This window comes from Labeo rohita, chromosome 24 (assembly GCF_022985175.1).
Source record: "Labeo rohita strain BAU-BD-2019 chromosome 24, IGBB_LRoh.1.0, whole genome shotgun sequence".
Classification (NCBI taxonomy): Eukaryota; Metazoa; Chordata; class Actinopteri; order Cypriniformes; family Cyprinidae; genus Labeo; species Labeo rohita.
The window spans coordinates 20,127,483-20,152,161 of NC_066892.1; the positions used below are offsets into that span (position 1 = coordinate 20,127,483).

A 24,679-nucleotide genomic window follows, 5' to 3' on the forward strand; every position below is an offset into this window, starting at 1 on the left:
TTAGTTGATTCAAATAAAGTAGCCGCCATAATATTGTTACATATTATTGCAATTTGTTTTCTCTTTTTTTTTTATACCTGTGATGGCAAAACTAAATTTTCAGCAGTCATTACTGTCTTCAGTGTCAAATGATTCTTTAGAAATAATTCTAATATGCTGATTTTCATTCTCAATTATGAATACTAGCACTTATTATTGTCAATGTTACTATTACTGCTTTTGTGGAAATTATGAATGGCAGTGTATTACACTTTTCACAAAAAAAGCTGTTTTCTACATTGATGATAATAATAACAAATGTTCCTTAAGCAGCAAATAAACTTTTTAGAATTATTTCCAAAGGATCATGTGACACTAAAGACTGGAATAATGACTGCTGAAAAGTCTGCCTTCATATATCATTTTAATAATTAAAATACATTGAAATAGAATATGGATCTTTTAAATTGTAATAATATTTCACATCATTAAAGTTTACTGTATGTGATCAAATATTTATAAAAGGAACTTTATAAATATTTAAAATATTTTAAAATATTTAATATATTTGGCCTTGGTAAGCATAGGCGACATCTTTCAAAATCATAAAAATAAAAAATCTAAATTATTTCAAACCTTTGACCGGCTTTATTTATGGCTTAACACAGCACACGCAGGATAATTTATATACAGAACACTTTTGGATGTATCATTTTGTGATATGAAGAACAACATGCTGTCTGTAAAGTGCACTCCTTTGCTCTGTCGTTCTCTTTTTCTCGCTTGTTTTGCCCATACTCATCCACTCAGTGGGCCTGTGGAATGTTATTTGGATTGCCCCAGGGGGTATTAAAGAGAAAAGGTGGGGGCAGGGGCCGAACGCCTCCCCACAGCGGGTGAGCAAGGGAGTGTTGCGTGTTTACTCTGATTGAAAACAAAAGGCTCCTCACCTGCTCTTAAAGACCTACACAGGGGAACAATGGAGGTGATTGACAGCTTCTCAAGAATGAGAGTACTTGGCTGCAGAATGTGAGTGTGTGAGTAACAGTGTAGGCGGGTTGACACACACAAAAAAACGGGGCGAGGGAGAGAGAGAGAGAGAGAGAGAGAGAGAGAGGAATTTTGATTGGTTTAGTGCCCAGTCATCCATACACTTGACCAACCTTTTTGCTCTGTACCTTATTTGTATGGTCAATCATTTGCTTTTATAATAGTTAACAAAGCCCTGCTATTATAAAATAATTGCACAAACAGTATAAAAGCATATCTTGTTTTAAAGGTGGAGCTAGTGGTCCTGTATTAATCAGGGCATGATGCATTGAATGTCTATTAAACGAACTGTTCCGAACAGTGTTAGGGGTTACGCATTACAAGTAAGGCAAATTAATGTAATGTAATTAAATTACTTTTTTTCAGGTAACTAGTAAAGTAACACAATACTCTTTAACCCTTTTACTGATTGAAATCTCTCCTGTCCCCATGTTGAGAGAAATCGGGAGTGAGATGTTCCTTTAGTTTTCAGATGCACAAAAAATAACAGATTCAGTGTTCCTTAAACAGTGAAATGCAACCCTGAATAAAACACAAACCTGCAATAATTAAATGTTAAATAATACAAATGTCCTTTAAGTAATTAATCCCATTTTAATAACCAGTGCTTTTGCTGCTGTCCTTCGATGATCCAATTCAACCATACTAATAAGCAAAAATAAACTAATATTGGTTCTTATTCTTTTTTTAATTGCTGAAGACTTTCTTCTTTTGCGTTCTACTGTATAGACATGAACTAATTTTTCCTCCAGCCTGAGGCTTTTGGTGTGAAAGAGCTTTTACATTGCCAAAAATATAACTAATATAACTTTTTATATTAAAAACAAACAAGCAAGCCCTACCAGATTTAAAAACTATCGCAACGCATTACTATCCATAAAAAGTAACTAAGTAATGTTACTTTTTAGGGAGTAATGCAGTATTATAATGCATTACTTTTAAAAGTAACTTTTCCCAACATTGATTCTGAATGTTTCTGTGTCTTTATTTTGTATGGGCATTCTGTAGCTGACACATTGCTGACCACTGAACACTATCAGCAGGAAAATGCTGAATCGCACACAACACAAGGAGTTTAGCATTTAGTTTAGCTGTGTAAGCCTTCACCTGTCCTCATCCTCATGCTAAATCAAAACCAGGAGAGACCAGGGAGTGTTGCATCACATTTTGTTTAAACATCTGTATTTCAGTGATTTTTGCAGTATTTGCCTCAAACTTTTAATACAAATAATATTAATGAAGCAGAAGAGTGAAAAAAATGTACAGTAGTTATCACTACTGAATGGGTTGTAATCCTAGAAAGCATGGATGCTTTACATTTTGCACATTAATTATTTATTTATTTAATTTAGAATATTAAATATTTGATTTGAAAGCAGCCAATAAAATGTGACACAAATATAACACACATACATAAAACATAGGCCATGATTCTATTATTTAAACATAAAAACAATCAAATAAATTAAGAAAACTTTGCAAAATGTTAAAATCGAAAAATTAGAACTCATTTGACGTTGCAACCTTACGTATTTCTATTTGTGTGATGATCCGGCAGGTATTTTGGGTGGAGAGTTACAGGGATTTGAAGTCACCATAGTAATGTGTGATGTAAGCGCAGACTTGGCTCAGTTTACAACTAGGTGAGCGCGCAGAGCTGCCGGGGCAAAGCGCGGAGAGGAGGGGTGTGCGCAACTCACACACACTCTCTCACACACTCACTCTGAGGCTCTTCTATTGAGCGAAGTGTAGTTATTCCGGGAATAGAGACTAAAAGGACATGGCATACTATTCAACATTCCTTCAAATCATTGGAATACTGAGAATGAGTCGGAACTGAGGACGATTGTTTCAAGGGTGTCCGTATATTGCGAAAAAAGGTATAGTAACAGTTCCTCATACGTTTTTAAAACTTTCAATCTATTATATAAACTCTGTCCATCCGGCTGCAAACTCACTGATCATGTGAGTCATGTCTTTAATCTTGCGCGCAAACTTCTGAGCAGCGCGTTTTGTAAATGGAGAAGGCTCATGTTTGCGTTTTCTGCATGTTACTGTTGCAGTAAGTAACTTGATATGTGATTCATTCTGGAGTGTGACACGGCTGAAAAGATGCGGATAACACAACAATGGCAGGGGTCTGCTGTCCCTAACCAGGTGTGCTCACGGGACGTTTGGAGCTCTGGGAGGCTTTTAACTTTTTAGTCATCGTTTGGATGTTTAGCAGCTATAACTTTCTGACTGTTCCATCATGCCAGTTTCAGATTTTAGACAGCGATAGACTTCTTGAGACAGGGTTTTGTGTCGTTTTTCCTGCTTTCGTTTGCGTGGGAAGATATTGACCTGGCTTTTGGGTTTTGTTGTTGACGTGTGTTGGCGTGTTGGTTTATAGTAGTTTGTAGGGCAGTTTTAATTGACTGGGTCCAAGGTGCGAATAATGGGAAGGGGGCGGGGCTTAACCTAAAAAGTCAAAAAGTAAGATTGAAACGTGTATTTTTAAGGTCTGTAAATGTTTAAAGAAGGTTTTCAGATTTGTCATTAATAACAAGCTTAGATAATAGGCGTGTCAGAGTGGGTATTTAAAAAAGGATGCTATGGTAATATCATAAGAACTTAACAACAGTACTTTTTGAAGTATTTTGCTAAAAACAGTACTTTGTGATCATTTGCAGACAGTATTATAATTATGACATTATGATAATTCAACAGTTATCCTGTTTTAAATAACCAGTTGTGTACCAGAAAATCACAGCAACATGGCTGATCATTTCTTCTGACAAACCTATATATATGGATATATGGGGTTATTTAAATAAAGGATAATTATGATGCTTGAGGGTTGGCACACACACACACACACACACAATGTAATATGTTTAAATAAAACATGCTCAGCATCACAAGTGCAGTGGTATACCAGGTGGTCTTCTGAGCAAGTTTACTATGTCAAAAGAGCCAAATGTATGTGACCCAGGACCACAAAACCAGTCATAAATTGAGATTTTATATTATATTATATTATATTATATATATATATATATGAAGAGTTCAGATGCAAAACCAGCGAAATCCATCTGACGTCTTTCTTTACAAAGTGCATTTTTATCAGGCTCAGATGTATAGGTTTCTATGTAAGGTACCAGTACTTCTGATTGGGCTGAGGCTGGTATTTTAGCGAGTTTGAAGAAAAAGTATTTGGTGGACGTATAATATGTGTCAGGAACATTCACTCAGTATCATTATCTCATTTTTGACCGAGATGGCTTTTAGCTGGTTTTGCATCTGAACTCTTCATATATAAATAAAATACTTATATATTTACATATATTTATATATTTATATATACATCCGAAAGCTGAATAAATAAGCTTTGTGCTGATGTATGGTTTGCTAGGATATGATAATGTTTGCCAAAGATACAACTATTTGAAAATTTGGAATCTGAGGGTGCAAATAAATCTAAATATAGAGAAAATCGCCTATAAAGCTGTCCAAATGAAGTTCTTAGCAATGCATATTACTAATCAAAAATTAAGTTTTGATATATTTCCGGTAGGAAATTTACAAAATATCTTCATGGAACATAATTCTTACTTAATATCCTAATGATTTTTGGCATACATGACAAAATAGATAATTTTGACCTACACAATGTATTGTTGGCCATTGCTACAAATATACCCGTGCTACTTATGACTGGTTTTGTGGTCCGGGGTCACATATGGAGCTGGCTATGTGATGCAATTTATTTAGTTACAAATAATGCACTACAGTACAAGTCTTGTACGATCAAAACATTGTATTGCGGAAAGAACCTTTACTGGTTAAATTAGGTATTACAATATGAAGCTATTTTTTATGTAGTATGCACATAGTGTATGTCTAGTAATAAACTGTTAGACCATCAATAATACTGTAAATAAGCTGTCAGCTTTTGCTTTCAAATGAAATGAGCCATGATACAGTCTATTAAAAGCTGTTTAGACCTGTTTGGAAAGCTTCACTAAGATTTCATCCTGTTGCACATTTTGACAGCTAATGCAATGACTTTAAGAGTACTGTTCACAAAGGGCTGAGCATTTTGGGTGGAAACTGGGCTTGCTGTCAGACATGAAGTTGATTTGAAGTGCAAGATTCATTTTTATATTCCTTCTAAAGAAAAACGTTGTACTAATTAGTGGTTGAGCAAGACACCATTGTTTATGCCAGTTTGAAAGACTAACACTCTCTAATTATACTGGATTATCATTAGCACTAATTATGCTGTAAATTTCAGTTGTTGGGTGTCAGAAACGTTTAAATGAATCACAATATTAGCGCAGTTTTCTTGTTGACACAATCCTGTGCACTATAATGCTGATCTGGGATAAGTTTCTTCATAATGATCTTCAGCACAGTTTATTTTAGTGCAGTAACCCCCGCTGGTCACAGATCAACTGCTTGGCACCATCCCAGTTCTCCATCATTGCCGTTGTCTGCCAAGAGCAGACATGAGTGAATTGATATATTAAAATGTTCAGTTGTGGGTCATTCCAGGGTCGTGAGCTCACACTGGAGACGCTGTCAGTTCAAAGCGTCAGTGCAGTTTCAGTTTTGCATGTTTGGCTGCTTCATTGCCATGAATGGTCCAATTTCACAGGGCCATGCAAATACTGTGGCAGCTGCTCTGATGGGGATTTGATGCTCATTTAAGCATGATGAGCAGAGGAGCCAACCAGCTATGCATTGCATTATGGTGTGTAAGAGGTGCTTTCATCATGCAAAAATCACTGAACGAAGGGTGTGTCTTCCTAAACAGGGGTTTATTTTTTTATGATGGCACTAAAAAAAAAAAAAAAAAAAACTTCTAAACTTCTTGGGTGACCTAGTAACAAGTGTTGATGACGGCAGGCCAATCAGAGCTGTTTTGTGAACTTAAATACTTTTCTTATTTATATCTGAAATAAAGGACCATTCAGAAATATTCAACAGTATTGTAAAATATATAAAAAAAACACCACCTTTGTAATATGTTTAAATAAAGCCTGTTAAATTCAATGCTCTGCATCACAAGTGCAGTATACCGGGTGAGCAACCAAGCAAGTTTACTATGTCAAAAGAGACAAATATATGGAGCTGGTTATGTGATGCAGTGTATTTAATTCACAAATAAAGTACCTTTCAAATGTGTGGGGTATAGGTAAGATGCACCTTATGCTTAAAATTATTTGAGCAGATACACAATCAATTTTTACTGCATTTTTAAATAACTGTATTTTAATACATTTTAAACTGTACTTATTTTTGTTGAGCACAAAGCTGAATTTTCAGCAACCATTAATCCAGTCTTCAGTGTCACATGATCCTTCAGAAATCATTCTAATATGCTAATAAACCAAAACCCATAAAACCTCTGATCAAGCACATATAGAAAACATTAGGATAAAAAAGCCAAATTATTTCCTTGTTTTTGCCACACAGTTATGCCTTATTATATACGGAAAGCACGTACTCTCTTTCTTCCGCTCTCTCTTCCATACAAAAGCACACACATACAGTACAAACACGCATTCGCACACACAGAAACATACACATGCACAGAAACGTGTTGACGATTGATAGCTCAATAACCTCAAAGCTACAGGTAATGTCTCATACGCTAGGTAATTCAGCACTGTTCTTGAAACAGATAAACTTACAGTTTTCTCTGTTAGTAGAGACACTACCGCCGAACACTGTTGAGAGACGCGTAGACTGAAGTAATTAACACATGCTTAATCTCTCTCTCTCACCCTGGCTAATAACTTTAATAATAGCTATATTTGTCTGCCTTCAATAGCTCAATCCTCTCTTCCTAAATTTAAAGTGACGTTATGGAATTAGCAACTGAGGCGTTAGATGAGATGCATAAGAAATTAATCCTACTCACAAGTGTTTTAAGGATAAAAACCTGAGGAATGTCTTTAAATATAATATGTAAACAATTTCTTGAGGTGTGGTAACTATAGTATAAGCAAAATAATTGACTTCAGTCTACTTAATTATTAGAAAATAATGCACACCTGAGGTGTAGCACCCACTCCATGGCATCACCATCTCGGGTGTGCATTATTTTTTCATTTAAAGGTCCGTCATCAATTATTTTTTCACTTATATAAGTGAAACTTTTCATTCAGCTACGTTACCGTTTTTAAGAACGTGTACAGTGGCAACCCCAGAGACAAGGTATTATGAATGATGCTAAGTTTTCTCAGGAGTGTTTTGTCTCAGTGTTAGACAGCTTTGAAAAGTGATCTTTCAGCATATAGATTAGTGTAGTGACTCATTCTGTTACTATTTGTTGACTTTTTTCTTTTATTCTACTCTTGTATCCACACCTTCTCTTATCCTGTCATCTGAAAGATATAATTTCCTCTTTCTTCCTGTGTGTTTTTGCCATTGTGTATCTGTGTGATTTATGTGAGTGTGTGGCGGCGGTCAGTGTCCTGTAATGAGAGGGGTGAGTCTGTGACTGACCTCACCGAGGTTGAGGTTGACCTCTCCCATTTTTCATGGACCAGTACCAGACCAAAGACCAAAATGAGAATCAGTGCTTCATTTTGTTGAGTGGAGCCAGTTTGGTTAAAGCCAAAGTGTGATCTGTGATTGAAGTTTGAGTTAGACTCTATTTTGTATTTTGATCAAATAAATGGATATTTAAAAAGATATTTAAAAATCTTACCAACCATAAACTTTTAAATGGGAGTGTATATATTATTATTATTATTAACTGTCATGTTTTAGTGCTAAGATGTCGCATAACCTGCAGAACGTGGTTTTCTCACAGTTATGCTACAACACACACTCAAGGTTATTGATGTGTCAGCACATTCCTTCCTTTTCAATTCAGACACTTTCTTTCCTTCTTCTGATACAGTTCAAACCACCAAGGTTAGCAGAAATTGTGGGAAAACAGCCAATTTTCCAGTTAGACCGTGAAATTGCTGATGAGTACAGTATTTAATACTCCTTGAACAAGGCTGACACAGACAGTATCAGTAATATTAAAATATCTAGTGTCATTCTAGTATTACTATTCAGTGTGTGTTTGTTAATGTCTGTTCAGATGTTTTTAAATGGGGGAGTTTCTCAAGGTGGTGACCTTTGCTTTTTATTTGACATGGAAAGATAATGGAAACTTAACCCTTCAGACAGGGATGCAACATCTAGAGACAGTTTGGAGGTTAGAATCAGTTCAGATACAATCAGTAAGTTATTATATTAACGCCTTTATTAGGCACAGACATATAAGGAGAAAAAATCAGAGAGTACAGTCTTACTGACCACTGCATTATGTATTTTTCATGGTTTTACACATCTAACTCGCAGCAAATAATTTTATGTTTTATTTATTCCCACAGTATGTGAGAAATCATAATAACTGGTAATAGCAGTTATAAGAATATACTAATATACTAAAAATAAGAATATACTGAACTGCAAAAATGTGTCTTATTAGTAGTTTTGTCTTGTTTTCCAATAAAAATATCAGTTACACTTTATTTTTAGTAGGTGTTCTTACAGTGTAATGCTGTAATGCAGTGTTATGCTGAGTAATATATTATGCATATTTTACTGTTATTAAATACATTTAACATTCAACTACGTCACTTTAAAATGAGTTTTACCAAAATATCTGATCGTCCTTCAAGCAGTCAAGCAAAATTGAATGTAATATTAAGAACCTGTAAATTGTTTTTCTTGTTTTAAATGTAAATATAGGGATGTTTATTTAAAACATGAAATTCAAAATATTTCAAAATAATTCTCTAAAAATATCAAACGTAATATGTTTTCTAGTAGTGTTTACACAAAAAATACCTGTTAAGTAATGCATTTTTGGCTATAGTTTGTATTATTGTTCTATGACTGACAGACACACCACCAGCAGAAATTCCTCTGTATTATATTAAAGATAGTCCTGCAGAGTCAGCAAACATGCCCAAACCTATCTGTGTGTGTATGATATTTTCCTGCCAAGGTGTCAGTGCTGATGTGATGGATGGCTCAGACGTTTATCAACACACACACAACTCCCCTGCCGAACATCTGCGTCCCACCTTTGCGTGCGGACCAGACCTCAAGCACCGGCGTGGTAAAAAAAAGTCTGTCACAAGACTTTGTGAGGGGAAAAACAGAGAGCCGCCATCTGGTTCTGTTTGGCCCAGACAGACTGTAACCTCACCCTCACATGTTCACTGCCCTATCCACTCAGAAAGAAAGAGAGAGAGAGAAAAAAAAGAACCAGCATAAAAGGAAAAGAGGAAAATGGCCTTTATACCTTTCACTAGACCAAAACAAGACCAGATGGACAAATTTCCAGATGCTCTTGGTTCAGCAGGATTTAGATACAGTATCTGTAGGCCTGCTGTGTGTACTGGAGATAGAGAGCTGGCTGTTGGGCTGTTATTGCATTGCTGATAAGATTATGTGTCTGGTTTAGTAAAGAAAATATTTTGGTTGTTAAATGAGGTGGTTTGAGTCATTGCTGGTGGTTGATTGGATTGCTGTCTGTCTCTGATGCGTCTTGGAGGTTATTTACACTTGGTCTTATCTTGATGGGATAGCTGTCTGAACAGTAAAATACAGTAAGTGCTTGAATGTGAACTTTTTATAGATTCAGTTATCCCATATTTGTACACTATCAGTTAAATGTTTTTGAACAGTAAGAATTTCAAAGAATTCTCTTCTGCTCACCAAGCCTGCATTTATTTGATCCAAAGTACCGCAAAAACAGTCAAATTTTGAAATATTTTTACTATTTAAAATAATTGTTCTTTATTTGTATATATTTAAAAATGTAATTTATTCCTGTGATTTCAAAGCTGAATTAGCATCATTACTCCAGTCACATGATCCTTCAGAAATCATTCTAATATTCTGATTTGTTGCTCAAAAAACATTTATTATTGTTTTTATGTTGAAAAAAGCAAAGTATAATTTTTCCAGGATTCTTTGATAAATAGAGAGTTCAGAAGAACAGCATTTATCTGAAATTGAAATCTTTATAAAATGTCTTTATAAATGTCTTTATCATCACTTTTGGACAATTTAAAACATCCTTGCTAAATAAAAGTATTAATTTCTATCATTTCTTTCCCAAATAATTATACTGACTCCAAGCTTTGAATGGTATCGTGTATAATGTTACAAAAGCTTTTTATTTCAGATAAATGCTGATCTTTGGATCTTTCTATTCATCAAAGAATCCTGAAAAAATGTACTCAAATGTTTTAAATACTAATAATAATAATAAATGTTTCTTAAACAGTATATCATATTAGTATGATTTCTGAAGGATCATGTGACACTGAAGACTGGAGAAATGATATTAAAAATTTAGCTTTGATCACAGGAATAAAATACATTTTAAAATATATTCAAATACAAAGCAATTATTTTAAATAGTAAAAATATTTCACAATATTACTGCTTTTGCTGTATTTTAAATCAAATAAATGCAGGCTTGGTGAGCAGAAGAGAATTCTTTAAAAAACATTTAAAATCTTACTGTTCAAAAACTTTTGACTGGTAGTGTAAGTGAAAAAGTGGAGGCCATTCATTTACTGGCATTTGGGGTTTGAGGTGACAGAGAGGAGTTTAATTTTATGCAAATGACATGATGCAGTGACTACCAATGGGAGCGCAGATAGCACAACTGCCAAGATCCGCCTTCTGATGCAGTTGAATACCACAGCTGAGTAGAAACTCCTATTAGCAACAAACAGGACAAAAACTTGATACCTCCAGCAATTTAATCACTGTTAATCTGAACACATCTATCGTTATGAACACATCATGATTGGATATTTTAGAGGCCAAGTCAGCAATGAGGTCAGTTCTTCTTGTTCTTTCCAAAGTAGACTAATCCAGCACTGGGAGCCTTTGACTAATGTGTTTAAGTGTGTGTAATGCATGAATGTGTGTGTGTGTGTGTATCCAATGTTGTATCCAAGGTTGTATAAGAGAAAGGAGTTCTTTGTTTTTGCTCCCCCAAGATCTTCTCACACACAGGAGTTAATGAAGTTCTTGTTTCTTGTACACTATCATTAAAAAGTCTAGGATCATCTTTCTGTACTGAATCTCAGTCTCTTCAAACTTTAGGCCTGTTCACACTAAAAGTGAAACAATTCTCTTTCTTTTCTCTTAGTATCCACTGTGTTTATTCCATTTATGTTTTACGGTGATCATGTCATATAAAACAATATTTTCTTTACTCATTTGAAATAAAAGAGTTTGGTAGAGTAGCTATACTCTAACTTTCTTAACACAAATCTCCCGTCCAACCAGAATTTTTTTGGAAACTAACCAGAAAAATGGGCCGTTCAGGCATTGTTACAGTATTGACACCACAGCCGTCAGTGCATTAACATTAGACTGCCCATATTTACATATCAACACCTTTTAAGTGTCCAACATCTTGGCATTGTTACTCATTTCACATACAAAAGGTTAGCCAATAATAACACGTCATTCGCATATAGAAGGTGTTCAGGGTTACAGTAGGTTCTTGAAGTAGCAAGTTCTAAAATTGATTAGAGGAAGTGGAAATGCTGTTGGTGCAAGAAACCTTTGTGAGAAACTTACACTTGCACTACCAGTCGAAAGAAATTATTGAAATTAATACTTTTATTTAGCAAGGATGCTTTAAATTGATCAAAAGTGATGATAAAGATAAATATAATGTTACAAAAGAATTCTATTTCAGATAAATGCTGTTCGTCTGAACTTTCTATTCATCAAAGTAACCTGAAAATATTCTACTCAGTATAATAATAATAATAAAAAATGTTTTTTGAGCAGCAAATCAGAATATTAGAATCATTTCTGAAGGATCATGTGACTGGAGTAATGATGCTAAACATTCAGCTTTGAAATCACAGGAATAAATTACATTTTAAAATATATTCAAATAGAAAACAGTTATTTTAAATAATACAAATGTTTAACATTTTTACTGTTTTTGCTGTGCTTTGGATCAAATAAATGCAGGCTTGGTGAACAGAAGAGACTTCTTTAAAAAACATTAAACATCTTACTGTTCAAAAACTTTTGACTGGTACTGTATAGTGGAAATTTTTTGTTAAGGTATAAGGAAAATATGCCTCCTTTAATGTTGGAGACAGCCAAGGACAAGCCATTATGGACTCCAAGGCATCTTGTGTGTGTGCAAGTGTGTTTTTGTCTATAATGAGTATAGCTGATGTCACATTGTTCTTTAGGCTGGGGAATCCCAGCCTAACTAAGTATCATGCCTAGAAAAAAAGGGTAAAACAACTGTCAGGGTCAGTTCAGTTCAGCTTTAAAATGATCTCTATATAGCCATTACTAAAACACATTGATGGTTAACTTTGCTCTGAAAAAAAAAACCTCATTGTGGTATCCGATGTGGTTATCACTTTTTTTACGGTCTTTCTTTCTTGTCTGTCATAAAAAACTTATTAGCTCGACTGTAAAACTTTGCAGTTTTGCCAAAGCAATATGCAAGTACACACATGGTACAGGTACAACACTCCTTATCTCTGTTTGTATCTGTTCATCATTCATGCCACACATAGACTTTCTTTTTATTCTTACAGCTGCAGATATGAATGTTTCTAGCTATTTTTTTAGCCACAGTTTCCACACTCATAACCATGAAGATAAGTAAATTAAATATAAGTGAGTTATCATAACCACTATCATGCTGTTTAAAGATAATGCCCCTTTGTAGACAGACAAACCTCTCTGACCGAATGATTTCCGGATCAGTGGTTTATGCAATATCTGTATATGCGATTTAACTGCATTCAGATAGGCAGGCACTTTTATTTTATCTGCAGAGTGGAATACACATATATAACCCTTTCAGACCTTCTAACAAATATGCGTCAGCTGTGCAACTGCCATTGAGTTGAATCGGCAGCTGTTTCCAGATATTATAGACTTCCTCAGTGTTTGTTATGGGTAATATAAGCTCTAATAGCATCCGCAGATGCATATTTCTAAAATCTTATGCCAACAGTATACCATCCAGGCACCACCGCTATACTATTTTTAACATGGTATGATTATTATTTGTACGGTTATTATTTTATTATACTTTTTTACTAAGGTACTATAATAATTTTTTATACTAATTTAGACTATTTTTGAAGTATTATGATTATTGTATCATACTATTTTACTAAAATGCTATAAATAAATAAATATAATATAAATTATTAATACATTATTATAAATTATTATATATTTTTAGAATTTGGCTAGTGTTAACCTAATCATTTATATAGGTTTTTCAATTATTCTAAAAAGTTAAACTAAAATTTAATAGTCTGGCCCAGTATTTTAAGCAACATTATGGTATTTATTTGGTATTTCTTGGCTTTGATACTTGAATTAAGATGTTTGAGACTCTCAGTTCTCTCAATGTCTCAAAAACTTTTCGAACTTGTGCTGAACTTCAGCTAATTATAGAAAAGGTTTGAGAATAGTACCTGTGGTGACTCACACACGCACAAACACACCCTTGAGCTTTTATTGTCATCAGTCGGTTGACAGCTCCTGTTTTGTGCGTGCCCACTGAATATCATCGCGTTGGTGGTTGTGGATCTAATTTCCCACCTCCTGCCCTCAAAAGAACCCCAGGACACTTTGCTGTGGTCTGGAAAGTTCTGATCCGGTTTCATCTGGTTTAGTTCAAACTCTCTCTTTTGCTACCTCATATCAAAGAGATGAATAAACACCTAAATTACAAGAAACCACATGTGTGTGGGTGTTTCAGTATAAGGAGATCTGCTCTTTCATACATTAGTTGACTTTTAATGATGCATCAGGCAATTTAAATATCAAAAGCTGCTTTTTATCACATGTCATGACTTCTTTTAAAATGCATTTGTCTGAAACTGATTCCTGTTACCTGAGTTTAAAGGAATAGTTTGCTCAGAAATTAATGTATTTTATGATTTACTCACCTTGATGTGGTTTCTGAATGGCTGGTAAACAAATGTGACATGTTTGAATATGTAGACATGCGTTTTACATTTGAGAATACAAATTAGCTTAAATTTAAAATTCATTCATTTAAATATTATTTTTTTTAAAAGCGTTATAAATACGGATAAATATAAAATGAATATTTACATTTACCCCAGACATATCATTTACCTTCTCAGGAACCCTTTTTTTGGCTTTCATAATGGCCCGTATGTGCTTGGCAGGAGTCTGGACTGTCACATATGTCTCTGTACCTCTCTGTGTTGGAGGAAGTACTTATAAAACACATTTTGAAGGTTATAAAATGTTTAGAGTGAAGGTGCTCATCAGCTGCTGTGGGTTTGCAGGCATTTTCAAACTGAATTTCACATTTTCTGTTCTATTATGCATATGTTCCTCATCAATGTTTTTTTTTTGCCTTCATACTCTGTATCTCTTTCTCTCTGTCCTAATAGTTATTTCAGGGGATGTTGTCCGCTCTGCACTCTGAGATAGATATTCAAAGATATCTGCTGAAAATCCAGAATGTTCGTTCACGAGTCAGTACAAGCACGAATGAAAGTGTGTGTTCTGCATGTTTGTGCATAACAATACCACAAAACCACCTAACATGGAAAAACATATTTATCTGAAACTAATTGTACTGACTGTACAGTACTGACCATAGTGATATATACAGGCATGCCCATATTGGATTTGATGTATTCATTTTGAATCTATATTTTGGTGTATGTAGTCAGTCTGATCTGCATGACTGATTGCAGTCTTCACAGTTGACCTGTGACTGTTGCTTTAAATGAAACGTGCTGTGTGTGTTTCAGAAAATGTTAATGTATTCAGACTATATATGTTTTGGTCACAATGAGTGGTTCAAGTTTTATGCATGTAGTGAAGAAAACCTTACTGGAAGTCCAACTAAAACCAGTTTCTCATGGTTTTACATGGTTCTGGACTGTTAAAAAAAGGTTCCAAAAAGTTTTTCACAGTGCTTCCATAGAAGAACCATTTTGGGTTTCCCAAAGAACCTTTTAGTGAACTGTTCTAAAGAAAGAAAGAAAGAAAGAAACCCTTTCCACTATAAAGAACCTTTTATGAAATGGAAAGTTTCCATGGATTTTAAGGTTCTTCATGGATCCATTAGTGCCAGTATCCAAGAGTGTATCCTGTCCACTGATTGATCTAGATGGTCATTAGCTGCTTGAAAAAAAATAGACAACCCCGATGTTGGGGTTCTAGAGGGTAGCGTAGAAACCTGGTAGATCATTTTTATCAAGTTGGTGCTGGAAAAAACACTTTGAACTAGCTACAGACCACCTACCATGTCCTAAAAGCATTTTGCGCACCTTAAGCAGTTTTTATCTGTTTTTTTTTTCCAGCAGAGTAGGCAAATATGACTTTATCAAGCTGGTTTGTGCTGATAAACCACTTTGAATCAGTTACAAACCAGCTAGCATGTTTCCAAAACAGCCTGACCATCTTAAAAGATTAGTTCACTTCCAGAACAAAAATTTAGAGATAATGCCCTCACCCCCTTGTCATTCAAGATGTTCATGTCTGTCTTTCTTCAGTTGTAAAGAAATTATGTTTTTTGAGAAAACATTTCAGCATTTCTCTCCATGTAATGGACTTCTATGGTGCCACCAAATTTGAACTTCCAAAATGCAGTTTAAATGTAGCTTCAAAGGGCTCTAAATGATCCCAGCCAAGGAAGAAGGGTCTTATCTAGTGAAACAAATGATTATTTTCCAAAAAAAGAGACAATTTATATACTTTTTAACCTCAATGCTTGAGAAGAATTGAGAAAATGTTTTTAGACGTACCCTAACTGTCATGACCAGAAAAAAATGAGTTCACACGGAGCTAGACAAGAAGAGCGTTTGAAGTTAAAAAGTATATAAATTGTTTTGTTTTTTGTTTTTTTTAAATAACCAATCGTTTCTCTAGATAAGACCCTTCTTCCCCGGCTGGGATCATTTAGAGCCCTTTGAATCTGCATTTAAACTGCATTTTGGAAGTTCAAATTTGGGGGCACCATAGAAGCCCATCACATGGAGAGAAATCCTGAAATATGTTCCTCAAAAAATATAGTTACTTTACGACTAAAGAAAGAAAGACATGAACATCTTGGATGACAAGGGGGTGAGTACATTATCTGTAAATTTTTGTTCTGGAAGTGAACTAATCTTTTGTTTGATATGTTTTTTTCATCAGTAGATAGATAAGATAAAATTGGCTTTGTCAAGCTAGTTTGTGCTAGTAGACCACTTCAGATCAATCACTGTCCTAAAAAAAAAACAGCATGAACTTCTTAAGTTGGTATGATCTGTTTTCCAGAGAAGCCATAGATTTTTTTGAGGAATTGCACTAATGTGTCATCAAATCCAGCATGTTTTCTAAACTTTTATTTTCTTCCTTCTACAGAGCCGGGGCTCTAAGCAAAGTGTGGCGTGTCCGAGTCCAGTGCCTGTGTTTGTGGATCAGGTGGAGCACGGTTCACTGGTCTCTCTAGATGCTCTGGAGGTCATGTCTGAATGCGACATGCCCATCGCCTTCACCCGAGGCTCCCGGTCTCGAGCCAGTCTGCCCGTGGTCCGCTCTACTAACCAGACCAAGGATCGCTCACTAGGTATACACATTGACATGCACATAACTAAATGTAAATACGCACCTTACGAGTATAGCAACCATTATCAATTGTTACAAATCACGTAGCCCTACTACTAGCCACATGAAAACTACACATATATATTTTTCGCATTTAATTCAAATTTGCAAAGGCTGCAGGGCATGTCAAATTTTGTGAATGACGGGTGTTCGATTTCTGTGGAAATCTGCTGAGCTTTCTGTGGAGTTCTGTGGTGTGTGAATGAGTGATCTCGTACTCCTGCTTTACTTATTTCCTGTCTACTGCTAAATGATTTAGTTGCAGAGTTAAAGCGTCTATGGAAGTGTGTGTTTACTTAAGTTTGTCTGTCTGTCTCTTGTATTTAAGTTCAATGTCATAACAGCGAATTGGGCTCTGTCATTACCGCTTCATGTAATGGAAATATACGAGGCTCCGCAGCTGAAATTCATAGCCTGTACTTAACAACGCACAGGCGTATATTACAGCACAGACCCATGCTTGTGGACTCAGAAACACACAGAAATAGGACTCTTTTGCCAACGCGCACACACACACATATTCACTACCACACTCTGTATACTCCCTACATCCAGATAGAATGACGGTCAAACACACAGGCCTTGAAATGGGAGCTTTCTGTGGCTGCTCAACTCTGATTGGTTGGTTTAAATAAGGACCAGATGGAAAGACAGTTGTGAGGAGAAAAAGTGTGTTCACTCAAACTATTCCCTCAAAATTCATCTGAGAAGATAGATGTAGACAGACCTGGAGAAAAACTAGGTGTTATTTAAGCAGGAAGGAACACAAAGACGAGGAGATGTACATCTATTAAAGAGACTCAGCGCCGACCCGCTTGCTGTAAGTCACTGTTTCTCTAGTTCAGCTGTAAGTTTCAGTCGTTGTCGAGAGATTTAAGTCTTTCTTTTAAAGTATAGATTCTAGTAAAAATCCCATTTATTTTTTCTCTACAGAAATTGCTAGCTTATTATTTTGTAAATAACTTCAGATATGTTGTATTTTATTATATTGCATGTTGACGTTTAGTCAGTAGTTTAAAGGAGAACTCCACTTCCAGAACAACAGTTTACAAATAATTTACTCACCCCCTTGTCATCCACGATGTTCATGTCTTTCTTTCTTTAGTCGTTAAGAAATTGTGTTTTTGAGGAAAACGTTTCAGCATTTTTCCCCATATAATGTACTGATATGGTGCCCCGATTTTGAACTTCCAAAAGGCAGTTTAAATGCAGCTTCAAACGATCCCAAATGCAGCTGTAAACAATACCAGCCGAGGAAGAAGTGTCTTATCTGGCGTAACGATCGGTTATTTACATAAAAAAAATACTATTTAAATATTATTTATTCTCAAACGCTCATTTTGCCTTGCAGTCCTTGAACTCTGTGTATTCTGACTCAAGATAGGGTATGTCAAAAAACTCTGACTGTATTTTCTCCCTCAACTTGAAAAATAATTTCGAAATCATCCTACATTGCTGCAGAAGTACTGACCCAGTCTTTGCAAAGTGAACATGCAAAAAAGATCAAACACCCTTAACAAAAAAGGTAAAACAGCGATATGAGACGATTTTGAAGTTGAGGGAGAACATGGGATGGGAGTTTTTCGGCATAACCTAACGGTCATGAACCGGAGCAAAAACAGTCTAGGCAGAGTAAGACAAGATGAGCGCTTGGCATTAAAAAGTATATAAATTGTATTATTTTGATTAAAATTACTGATCGTTACGCTAGATAAGACCCTTCTTCCTCGGCTGGGATCATTTACAACCGCATTTGGGATTGTTTGAAGCTGCATTTAACTGCATTTTGGAAGTTCAAAATCGGGGCACCGTAGCAGTCCATTATATGGAGAAAAATGCTGAAATGTTTTCTTCAGAAAACATAATTTCTTTACGACTGAAGAAAGAAAGACATGAACATCGTGGATGACAAGGGGTGAGTAAATTATTTGTAAATTGTTGTTCTGGAAGTGGAGTTCTCCTTTAATATTGTACTTTTATTATTTTTATTTTTATTTATTTACATCATTCACAGTGCATCATGGGATGTGGAGTTCATGACTTTGTATATGATGTTAAGTATGCAGTCTTCAAATACATTTTAGATTCAAATCAAAGGAATGTTGTCATTCATTTCAAAGCTGTTTGGTTTAGTTTATGGCTTATATCTTTTTTTAGAATTTTTATTTATTTATTTATTTTTTATTGTTAGCTAGAACTATTCAAAGTCATGTTTTAGTATTTGAAATAAAGTTGAAACTAAATATATATATATATATATATATATATGAATATAAGATTAAATGTTGCTTTGGTAACTAATTAAAATCTAATTTTAAGCTTAAGTTGAACCACTAAAATTATTAAAATTGAAATAAAAATAAACTAAAGCTAAGTAGATATATAAAAAAATGATAAAAGAACATAAAAATGCTAAAAATTAAACTAAAACTAAAAAGCTAATTCAAAATGTAATAATATAAAAGTATATAAAAATACTAAAATAGCACTGATCTTTATGGAGAAAATGAACAGAAAAAAATACTAATGTGCTGGAAAGGTAGGAGGTTACTAACATCTTATGTCTTTCGTTGGACAAGACAGTGGGATGATATAAGGATACATTTGCAATTAGAATGAATTAACTTTTTCCACAGTAGACAGTATGAATGAAGATGATTGAGCTGTCTCATGTGGTTGTATTAAAATTCATACAATTAGAAGCTTTTACTTCTAAAAGGGTTTTCACGTTTCACTGAGAGAGTTTGTATGTGATTGTGGTGAAAGCAGTCATTCAGATGTGGCTTGGCATTTTGCCCAAGGTGCTCGTCTGAATTATATACTGATGATTGTTTGATATCTCTGTAATTACTTATTAATGTTGGTCATTAGAGTGAAATTGTAGGGTCGCATTTCAGAGGCTGTTCCAAACCAAAGTGAGTCTACTGTCTACATGAGAATCTGAGTCTTTCCACAATGTCTGATGAAGTGCACTAAACACAAAAATCTGCTATTATGATTTCATGTAATGGTGTATTTTTTTTTGCAGCACTAAATGAAAAAAGACTGTCTAAAATAGACCCCTGTCAGCTGGGATCTCACAATTCAGTCTTGATTTAGATATATAGATATATAGAAAAAAACACCCTTTTTGGTCTTTACAAAGTGAGTGACATTGTCAAAACAACAAATATAATATTATTTTAGGTGTATGGCACACTCCCTATTAAAAAAGTAGTAGATTTAAAATACATTTATTTTATACTAAGTATAGTTCAAGACTATTAACATATTTACTGATGTATCGCTTGATACTTACTGATATAAAAAAATTATAAAAAAGTTGTAATTAAACTTTATTTGGAGTACTTGTGCACAATGCATATTTCTTAATATTAAGCTTAAAATATGTTTTAATCTCACTATTGATGAGGAATGTGTGATCTTTAGATAATATCAGTATTTAAATGCTAAATATTTAAAGTGTACCCAAACTTGCAATAGTTCCACTTTAGCACAATCAAATATACTTATAAGTATATCTTTAGTTCGACTTCAGCACAATTAAAGTGCATTAGGTACAAAATTAGTTGTTCCAATTTAGCAGACTTTAAAAATGCCAGTTTAGTATACTAAAAGTGCAATTGCAGGGTATTTTTATTAAGTACATAATATGTAAATATATTTGTAGTATAATTAGCATTAAATGTATTTTAAATGCATTTTAGTATATTTATTTTTCACTAGGGCTATTATGTACTCCACTGCTGATGGTCTTCCTGCTCAGGGCTTGAGAATTTAAATTTTTGTTTTTGACAACATACATTATTAACTAAAATTTACAAAGTGAATTTTTTACATTTGTGAACTGATTTAAATCATTAGGGGCTGAATCTGTTTCCAAATGTTTTTAGCTGCTTTCATCTCCATGAAGGATACATGCAACACTTCATGTCGCTTGCTTAGCCAGAATTCTTAATTTTCAAAATGAAAATTGATCAAGTATTCTTAAAGACATCATATTGTTGTTACCTACAGTTTGGAACAATTTTATACTTTAATATGCTTTTCTTCACAAGGGTCATTCAACATGCTTTTTACACTCAACAAGCAGATCTGGTTTGGCTACATGTATGATTGTGGAAACGTAACACTTGCAGGAGTGAAAGTTACATACATGCAGTGAGCGAGAGTTGTCGTCTCGTTTCTGCGTTTGGTTTCTGTTTGATTGTCAGTTTCGTAGTAGCCACTGGAGGTTTGCAGGCTGGTTTTCCAGACATCAACATGGCCTGTTTACAAGTACAGCAAATTCTTACATTTTCATTTATTCAGGAGTTGATGCAATTAGGAATATGGAAGTTTGGTGGAGTTTTTTTTTTTTTTGACATCTCTCATACATTTTGAGTCCTTTTTATGTGCTTGTTTGTTTTTCAAAATCTGTCTATCTATCTATCCATCTATCTATCTATACTGAAATTTACAGGGTTTTGTTTTTTTCACAACACACACAACAAACATTTGCACATGCTCACACTGCTGTCTCACCTACCAAGCCAACATGAAGCTACACATTTCACAATTATGCATTCAAATAGCCTCTTCTGAACATGTGACAAACATAAAACTCCCTCCATCTGTCCCAGGACATTCTGCCACACCCTACTCTCTCAGCCACATGCTCTTCCCACCAGATTTTACACACCCACACATACAACTGGGTGGATCCCTCATAGAGCATTATGGAGGAAGAGATATTTGGCTAATCGATTTGTGCAAATGCACGATGTATCAGTGCCATATCAGATATAATCTGATATTACAGTTGTTTTATCTTAATAACACCGGTAAATGTCATTTTTAGCATTTTAGCATTTATACCGTACATGATGCCTACACTCATTTAAAAAGAAGCAGTTGCAGGCTTGCTTGAATAACGTCTTGATCTTTTCTCACACTGTTTCTTCCTCTCTCTGTTTTTTTCAGGGGTGTTGTATCTACAATATGGAGATGACACAAAGCAGATACGCATGCCTAATGAGATAACGAGTGTTGATACAATCAGAGCTCTGTTCGTTAGTGCCTTCCCTCATCAGCTCAACATGAAGATGCTAGAGTCACCCAGCACCGCCATCTACGTGAAAGACGAGACCAGGAATGTGTACTATGAACTCAGTGATGTCAGGTGAGTGTGTGTGCATCAGTTTCAGCCTCCTTAAAGTTTCAACAGCTCACTATCTTCCTTCCTCATTCTACATGGCCTGCTTCCTCTAGTTCTGTGGCATCACTTAACGTAGGAAGTGACCTTCTTCGAGATCCAAGTGCACCTCTGTTTCCTTTTATATTGCTTTTTCCTTGAGAACCAACTCAGTAATCGAATCTCACATGCATTAGTTTTACAGGAAATGTGTTGAAGTGTTAAAAATGAATGTAATATTGTTCATGCTGTTCCCAACCTGTAAGGCTTTCTTTCTGCTTGTGGAACATAAAATGAGATGTTTAGCAGAATGTTCATGTTGCTTTTTTTCCAAATCGAAAGACGAAACAATAACAGAAACCTAAATGTACAGTTGCTTGTGAAAGTTTGGGAACCCCTTCTGTGAAAAATGTGAATAATTTTAACAAAATATGAGAGATCATACAAAATGCATGTTATTTTTATTTAGTACTGAGTAAGATATTTTGGTCCACAAGACCAAAAAATAGATTAAATTGTTAAAATAACCCCCTTCAAAACCCCCTTCAACTGTTTTTTTGTTTTGTGATGGTTGTTCATATGTCCCTTGTTTGTTCTGAACAGTTAAACTGAGCACTGTTCTTCAGAAAAATCCTTCAGGTACCAGCAGTTTTGTGCATTTGAACCCTTTTCAACAATGACTATGATTTTGAGATCCATCTTTTCACACTGCGGACAACTGAGGGACTCAAACACATCTTTTAAAAAAGTTTTAAACGTTCACTGACGCTCCAGACGGAAACATACAGGTATTGTCTTCCGGGAAACATGCAGGTATCTTCTGTTGCTTCCAAAAGCCAGTACTAAATAAATAAAACAAAAAACAAAAACAAACATATTTCAACAAAATAAGAAAAATTTGGACATCTTCATCCTGTTCAAAAGTTTTCACCCCCTGGCTCTTAATGCATCGTGTTTCCTTCTGGAGCATCATTGAATGTTTGAACCTTTTTAAATTGTTGTGTTTGAGTCCCTCAATTGTCCTCAGTGTGAAAAGAGGTCTTGTGGACTATATGTAAATGTCTTTTATGTAAAATATCTTAGGACAGTACTAAATAAAAAGTAACATGCATTTTGTATGATCTCTCATATTTTGTTCAAATTGTTCACATTTTCACAGATTCTGAAAGGGGTTCCCAAACTTTTTGCATGAAACTGTATTATAAAGTAGTCCATACAACTTAGCATTATATTCCAAATCTGTCGTATGATAGCTTTATGTGAGGAAAACATTGAAATTAAAGTTGTTATTTGCTGAGAATGTCTCTGTCATGGCTTTTAAATCTTATTTGTGAAACTGTGAATGGCATGACAATGAATAAGTGATGACAGACTTCATTTTTGGCTGAATTATTACCTTAATATGGAACTATTGTTGTGAAACTCAAGTAATAATATTTCTTTGAAGCAATCTTGACTGTAAATAAGCCATTCTTGCTTACATTCACTTGAACTGAAGATCATATTTAGATTTCATTTGAACAGAATTACAGTCTCACTTTAAAATACCTCAGAGAATTTGTTTCTCTGACTTTAAAACAATAAACCAGACTGTCTATCATACATCACCCACCAGCACAGCTAATGTTAACATACCACTTATGTCACACTTCAAACAAACACTCCTACATTTCTTTCGCTCTCATTCTCTGGTCTTTCATCTTTCCCTCCACCCTCAGCCAGTCTGCAAACACTTACGTGTGCATTGCTTTCTTTACCGTATCTCTCTATGAATTTGCAAAATTATGAGTAAACCACAACACTTTCTCAGTTGCGAATCATCTTTGAAAGACGCCATGTAATGAAAACTGGAGTTTTATGACTTTTAGTCCATGTCTGTGAACTTCTAGTACATATACACTACCATTCAAAGGTTTGGCGTCGGTAAGATTCTTGTATTCTCAAAACAGTAATATTGTGAAATATTACACTTCAAAATTACTGAAAAAAAAAGTACTCACCCAAAACTTGTTCAGTTAAATGTTCTCTAGAGTTGGAAAAAGCCAGTCGGGCCTTCAGTTCATGTATCTCGAAATATGTAAATATAGGAAAGAATCATGTGACCGTCAGACGATTTCACGGTGTCTTTAAAGAACTTAACAATCAAAGCCAAATTTAATCATTGACTTTGTTTCCTTAGATCTGATAAGACTATAAATAGTGACTCATACTCATATTGTTCTCTGTAGACAGAGGAGCAGTCCATCTCCTTACATTTCCAGGGTAAAGTAACTTGTACTTTGATACAACTCCTTTTTTATCAAGGTTGTAAATCTGAGTTACAGCCATATGACCACATATCAGAATCCAAAAGAAAAATGCTCACGTCATTTTGCACAACTAGGCTTCACACAGAGACACATTATGATCAATCCAGGTAGACGGAGACTTAAAAAAAAAAAAAAAAACTTTGTTACTTAGTAGACAGTTAATGTTTTCGCTCAGTGCTGTATTAGTAAATCATTCTTGGACTTGTACAGAGAATTAAAGTCTGGACATTAACGGACATCTCAGATATCCATCATGGATTTTGTCTCAGAGAGCCGTACCTTCTCACCTCCGTCTCCAGTTTCTCGCTCCGAGTCGCCTGTGTCTCTCAGTGATTCGGTTTATTCTCGTGATTCCTCTGACCTTTCTCGCTGTCACTCTCCGCTCTCACGTGTTGACATCTCGTCAGCCCTAGTGCACCCTGTTGTGGCAGAGCTGAGGGGTCGACCTTCAGGGCACCGTGCGCGACCTCGTTCGGATGGTGACGTTTGGTCTGTATATGTAACTGATGAG

The 24,679-nt window shown here is 34.9% G+C and overlaps 1 protein-coding gene across 12 annotated transcripts in view; it reads left to right on the top strand.

The window, feature by feature from the left end:
• si:ch211-285f17.1 (sickle tail protein homolog) overlaps positions 1–24,679 on the top strand; it is a 156,493-nt gene that overhangs the window by 96,927 nt on the left and 34,887 nt on the right. For 8 of the 12 annotated variants that reach the window (XM_051098851.1, XM_051098847.1, XM_051098850.1 and 5 more), the window contains 3 exons: positions 14,478–14,561; positions 16,444–16,648; positions 21,649–21,847. In XM_051098851.1, the coding sequence (XP_050954808.1) occupies positions 14,478–14,561; positions 16,444–16,648; positions 21,649–21,847 (488 nt within the window). Of the gene's footprint in view, positions 1–2,697; positions 2,910–10,756; positions 10,882–14,477; positions 14,562–16,443; positions 16,649–17,364; positions 17,507–21,648; positions 21,848–24,679 lie in introns of those variants that run through there. The other 4 variants (XM_051098855.1, XM_051098854.1, XM_051098848.1 and 1 more) reach the window with 4 other exon arrangements.